The sequence below is a fragment of the Grammomys surdaster genome, unplaced genomic scaffold, assembly GCF_004785775.1.
Source record: "Grammomys surdaster isolate TR1022 unplaced genomic scaffold, NIH_TR_1.0 143, whole genome shotgun sequence".
Classification (NCBI taxonomy): domain Eukaryota; kingdom Metazoa; phylum Chordata; class Mammalia; order Rodentia; family Muridae; genus Grammomys; species Grammomys surdaster.
The window spans coordinates 1,313,176-1,319,620 of NW_021604601.1; the positions used below are offsets into that span (position 1 = coordinate 1,313,176).

A 6,445-nucleotide genomic window follows, 5' to 3' on the forward strand; every position below is an offset into this window, starting at 1 on the left:
ACCTCCACCCATAACACTGTTTTTTGCTGCTACTTCTTAACTGTAATTTTGTTACTGTTACAAATTGTAATATTTGTTGTACAGGATATCTGATATGTGACTCCTATGAAAAGGTCATTTGATGTCACCCCTACAGGTGGAGAACCTCTGGCCAGGATGAAGCAATGAAGCATTTTTTTTTTCTTAAAGTTCATTTGTAGCTGGGTGTGGTGATTCACACTTTTTTAAAAAAATTTTAATGTTTATTTACTTTATGTATATGAATACACTTTAGCTGTCTTCATGTACACCAGAAAAAGGCACTGGATTCCATTACAGATGGTTGTGAGCCACCATGTGGTTGCCGGAAATTGAACTCAGGACCTTTGGAAGAACAGCCAGTACTCTTAACCACTGAGCCAACTCTCCAGCTCCCAATGATTCAAACTTGGACACAGAACTTGGGAAATCGAGGTAGACAGGACTATGAGCTTGAGTCCAGCATGGGCTACATAAAGTTTCAGGCCACCTGAGCTAGATACATACAAGACTATAAAAAAAATAAAAGATTTATTGTATTTCTAGTGTGTGTATGTTTGTCTGCGTGTGTATGTGCTATGTGTATGTACACTGTGTGCTGGTGGCCATGGAGGCCAGAAGAGGACCCGGATATGACTGAGCGAGGAATATGGGCAGTAGTGTTGATCTTTTTAAGTGTTGGTAGGGAACAACCCTTCATTTCTTTTGATGCTGAGTCAAATGTGGGGCTTGGCAAGGGAGAGGAAAGAGAATGAATGATGGAATGTATACACATGTAGCCTCTGCTCGCATCACCTCTACCCGGCTCTCTACCGAAGCCTCCAAACTCACAGGATTCTACTGCTCTAACAGGTATAAAAACCTTTACTGTGTTTCATTTCTTCCTCCACGTCATTGATAATTTATTACCACCAACGTGCATTATTTTTCTTAAATGCAATATTCTGTGTTTGCACATGCAAGTTCGTGTGCGTGCGTGCGTGCGTGCGTGTCCTAGGCCAGAAAGTCACCAGGAAGAGTGAAACCTCCCAGGACAGACTGTCCTCTCCAGAAAAGAACAGCTAACCTTAGAGGCTGACAACCCAGCAGTTGAGCTTGGTGGACCACTGCAGAGGCAAGAATGAGTGAACAGCGGTCAGGAGCACACCTTGACCAGGCCTGCTTGAGTAAGCATACTTTAGTCTCCATTTAAACCTAAATAAACCTCAAGACAAACTTGAGATCTGTCTTGATGTGCCCCTCTTCCTAAAGTGACCACACTGAATCCACTGCTTTCCTCTACTTTAGCATCAGTTGTCTATTCCATGGACATATCTGGATGCATGTGCAAGCATAATTTGTTGGGACAGGTCATACCTACTGAAAGGATCAGGACCAGGTGTGCACAGGCTCAGTCCAGCAATGGAACACAACCCTCATATCTGCTAAGGGCTGCCTCTACCCTGTAGCCACATCCAACCACAGAAAAGAGAGGAGAGTCTTACGATGGACCAAAAGGCCCCAGAGTAGGCAGAGAATGGCAAATGAAAGCCAATGAGCACGCGACCAAGAAAGGAGGTGGCTGGGAACAGGAGCCTCCTTTAAGAACAAAAACCAACTCCTCCTCGAGGTAGCTCTACATGCTTGGTTTGAGTTTTGTGGTCTGGTTTGGCTTGGCTTGGCTTAGTTTGGTTTGGTTTAGTTCCGTTCAGTTTGGTTTTCTCAGGATGATGAGTAACCTACTAGGTAACCTGGACCAAGTCATCAACCAAACTCACCTGGGGACCCTCCCAACTTATACAGGTTAGGCACAGGCTTTTGACTAAAAGTCAGAATATTTTAAACCAAGGTTCTTCAATTTATACTCCCCCCAACCCTATCTCTGGCCTCAGGTCACAGTAGCTGAGGACACTCTTAAGCTTCCCATCCTCCTGCCTCCGCCTCCAGTGGTGTGCAGGGAGTACAAACGTTTGCCTTCACACAGAGGGATGATGTGCTATTCCTCGGAGCATGCCAGGCAAGCTGGCTACCTACTGAGCTACCCCTCCAGCCCCCGACTCCCAAATGCCAATGTGTAAATTTAATTAGATCATTAGCTGATAGGCTTAACTCAAGACACCTCCCAAGGGTACTTGTAAATGAACTGTTCCCTGAGGAGTCACCTTTCTAAATACCCTCTCCGGATCTCACTAACATCTCTCCTCCCCCACTCTTGGCCTGACAAAGAAAAAGGAATGTATTCTTTAGTTTCTTCTTCTCAGTTCATTGAAGGTTTTGGGTTCTGCTTTATTTTGGAACTGACGTAGACAGCAAGAGATCTAAATGTAATAGTTCTGAGGATTCCTGCCTACTCTGCAGATTTTCACAACTTGCTTAAGACTCAGGATCTTTCCACACAATGGGTATTTTCAGTGAAGTGTTAGGAACTGAAGACAAACTACTGAGTCTGCAGGGGCCAGAGGAGGCTTAGGGCTTGGGGAGGTGTGTCTTGCAGGATCCTGGGAACAATAAGGACTTAACTAAACTTCTCAGTTAGTAGAGGCCTGGCCCAGCCTTAGAGGCCTTCAGTTGCTAGAGGCCAAAGCTAAGTGACCATCCCAATTTGCCACAAGAACAATCAGTCCTGGAAAAATAATTGAAAAAACAAACAAACAAACAAAAAAACAGAAAAGAGAAGAAAAAAGGCTTTTCATATCTAACCACATTTAAATAAATTTGGCAATTCCCACTCTTAAAAACAAGCACTGTCCCAATCAAAAACCTGAGGGTAGAGGTGGTAAAGAAAAACTATTCTACCAGATTCTGCACTTCTGCACTTCTGGGCAGACATACCTTGAAGCCTGTCATAGGGAAAGGTGCTATGCTTTGAAACTCTATGCCTGGCCACACTGTAACAACGCCATGGGGGTGGGGGGAGATGGCAAGTTTATGCTCAGGACTTACAAACATTTCACAGTTGTGCTACGATCTTAGAAGCGCCTGGATTTTGGTTTGCCTGATGGAATTGCCCAGATGGTAGCTTTTGCTGGAACAGAATTCATTAACACCCTCAAAAGTCCTCCCTGATATAAAGGATGTTAATGGGACTTCCATATTTCAAAAGTACACAGTTCTTTGACTTTGACATAATTATGCTCTTAGTACACAGTTAATTCCTGGCACTGGAGACTGAATCCTGAATCCGGATGCTGACCCCACTCTCCAGATAAACACAAGTAGAGCTTCTCATGGGCCATTCCCTCTTTGTTCACAATTTCTGTATCAACTTATTAGTGTTATTTATTCTATCACTGATTAATTTCCATGTTTTAGACTGTTTTACTATTCTCTAAGTAAGTATTTTGTTAACAATTATCTGAAAGCAACCATTTGCAGCTTACCTGTGCATGGACTGAATTAATTTACATGCAAAATATGTTCTTGTGAGCTCAAGTATTCATACCTTGTTTACTGAATTAGGACTAATTAACTAATAACCCCATGCCACAGCCTTCCCTAGATTATATCATATAGATTCCACCCTCCCCCTGCCTGGACCCTGTTGGAGAACTAGGGGGCACCTCTCATTGTTCAGCACTGTCAGAGATGGGGGTCCTGCTCTTTTACCTAAAAAGGTTTTTGCCCACTAGGGTGATAGGCAATGGGCTGGGGTCACCTAGAACATTGTCACCAACAATGTACAGGCCATTGGTCAAAACCCCTTCAGATGACTTTAGAATTCCACAATTAAAAACACAAAATAAATGAAACTGTACCTCACGTTTCAACAAAAACAGAGCGACTCAAATGTCACCGCTGTGTCTTGCTATATTGCCCCAAAGCTACAGCTTTTAATAAACACTTGGAGGGCAGCTCTCTGGCCCTCCTTTCGACATGAGACCTTCCCACTAGAATGTAGGGGCAGGGCAGCCAGGTCTCCCTCTCTGCACTTAACTTTGTCCCAAAGAAAATGGAGACTGTATAAAGGATAGGAAAAGGGTTGGGCCACATTGATCTTCTATCCTGCTTCACACTCAACTCCAGGCTGAGTAAGAGCATCTATTTTCTGTTTCATCCGCTCTTTGAATACCAGGTTTGATCTTCTAGAGCCCCGCCCCATCTTTTACCTCAGCCAAAGAACACTCTGCTACAACTTCCCTGGCAGGGCTGGAATCTGCCAGGGAAAGGGAAGCGAAATATTCAGAAAGTGTGACCTGCCAATCCCTCCTCCCCAAACAGCACTCAGTGTGCCTTGCACTTTCCCCACCCCCACTCACCCACCCTGCCTACACCCACCTAAAGGATGCAATGTGATACTATCAAACCAGCATTCTCTGTGACTGAAAAGTCAGAGTGGCTTCTGGGCAAGAGCCAAGATAAGGGGTCTGCCTGTTTAACTTAAGATTGTCTGTCACCATTTAAAACAATCCCAGGTTTTCCTGGAGTTCTACTGAGCGTCGTATGTATCTCTGTAAGGTTTAGGAAATGCAACGGGTTTTAAATCCATATGACATGGTGTATGTACACAACATACATACGTAAAATTCTAGCGTAAGTAAACATGTCTTTTATTATGTATTTGAAAGCACAGACAGAAATCTTTAACCCAGGAAAATGAGATACGCTGAACTTCAAGATATCCGAAAGATGAGACACAGGCTCTAACTGCAAGAAAAATTATATAAACAGGGCTGTATTCATTGACCATCTACCATTCATCAGGCAATATGCTGAATAGCTCATATACATTGACCTAGTGCCTCTCATAAAACACAAGACACATGTCTTCCTGTTTTTCAAATGAGATGGAGAATCAGAAGGAGCGGATGACCTTGCCATGGTAGTTGTAGACAGACAGTTGGGGAGCAAGGATTTGAACCAGGCTAAATCACTTCAAAGCCCAAGACCTTAACCACTATGGAGAAATAGTTTTCTCCATACACACTCTATGGCTCCCCAAGAGACGCTGCTAAAACCCTATCCTTCCAAGGTAAACTCGTAGCAGGTTAAAACTTCATCCTCGGTATTAAAAAAAAAAAAAAAAACTACTTTACAGAACTAAGTCAAATCCATAGGCGGTTTTAGCCACTGGACAATTCAAAACCTCTCATTAGCACAGATTCAGTAATATATGTCTTATTGTTCTCAGTGCCAAACACATAAAACAAATATCCTGTAATTCTACAAACTGGAAGAGCCGAGGACAGAGCAAGTAAACACCGTGGTGGTTCTGCACAAGGAAATAGTTGTTTTCCTCTCATAGGCACACGACAAGCCCTGTGTGGATAAACATCAGTACCGTGAGGCCATTAGAAGTCCACTCGCCAAATATTTACAAGCAGTATTTACATCTACTCTTTCTGGCTTTTCCCACCCCAACTTTTCTAAGCAGGTGTCCCTGGTTACAGCCGATGGTTCAAGAGGTGTCTCTGATGTGACCGGTGGGTGGGTTTTTGTTTGTTTTTGTTTTGTTTGGTTTTGTTTTTTAAATTTCAGTTTCAACCCCTATATAGAGAGAATACGGCGGAGAGGAGAAAGGGTGCCCAATAGGTGGGCGAGGGGTGAGCCCCGCTTCCCGCGCCTGCCTCCCCAGGTAGCTCACCAGGATGCCCATCACGTCGGTCCAGAGGCGAGAGAACGCCTCGGACGTGCCGGCCTCGGGCTCGGACTCCCGGGCGGGATCCACCTCGGGTTCGGGCTCCGGCTCCGGCTCCGGCTCCGGCGCCGGGCTAGCAGCTCCCGCGTCCTCCTCCATGGCCGCGTCCCCGTGCGTCCGGGTCCCCGCGCTGCCCACTGCCCGCAGCAGAGCGTCGGCCGTCGGGGCGCAAGGTCCCCGCCCGCGGCGTCACCGGGCCGCGCCCCCGCGTCGCATGCCCCAGGCTCCGCTGGGTACCAGCACCACTGCCAGAACTAGGCACCTCGATCCGTGGTGACCGCGATTGACAACTCCAGAAACTTTTCCTAGCACGGCCCGGCGCAGCAACAGGGTAGCTGAGGCGGAGTCCACACCACTGGCTGAGGCGGGGAGCTCGCGGGTCGAGGAAGCCAGGACCCTCACCGCACGGGCTCTGTGTCCTGCTCCGGAGACCGGATCCGGGTGGCACGCGACTCGCTTCTACTGGAGAGTCTGTGTAGAGCCCGGCAGGGGACAGTGACGCCTGTGGACCCTGGCTAGCCAGTCCTGGGCCCCTCTCTTAAGAATGAGCTCTTCCAACTCCACATGACTCCCTCCCCTCCAGGCTCAAGAAAGCGTTTAGCAACAAAAGGTGCTCTGATGTCAGGCGCTTTGCATGGAAATGAGCCTCAGCCGGGCCAACAAATCGCCTTTTGAAAGCGCAGCCGCGCCACGGGCCCCGGGCCCTGCACAAGTCCCCAATCGCGCCATTCACCCCGCGCCTTCGGCCACGGAAACTGCAGAAAGTTAATCTTTAAACTGCTCGCTGAGTTCGAGTTCACGAGGAGTCAGTGT

At 46.7% G+C, this 6,445-nt stretch overlaps 1 protein-coding gene across 1 annotated transcript in view; it reads right to left on the reverse strand.

Annotated features, from left to right (window-relative positions):
• The window catches only part of Sash1 (SAM and SH3 domain containing 1), a 167,082-nt gene extending 161,351 nt beyond the window's left edge, over positions 1-5,731 (reverse strand). Inside the window, exon 1 of the mRNA XM_028764361.1 lies at positions 5,579-5,731. Within this exon, the coding sequence (XP_028620194.1) occupies positions 5,579-5,731 (153 nt within the window). The remainder of the gene's footprint in view (positions 1-5,578) is intronic.
• Between the last annotated feature and the right edge of the window lie 714 nt (positions 5,732-6,445).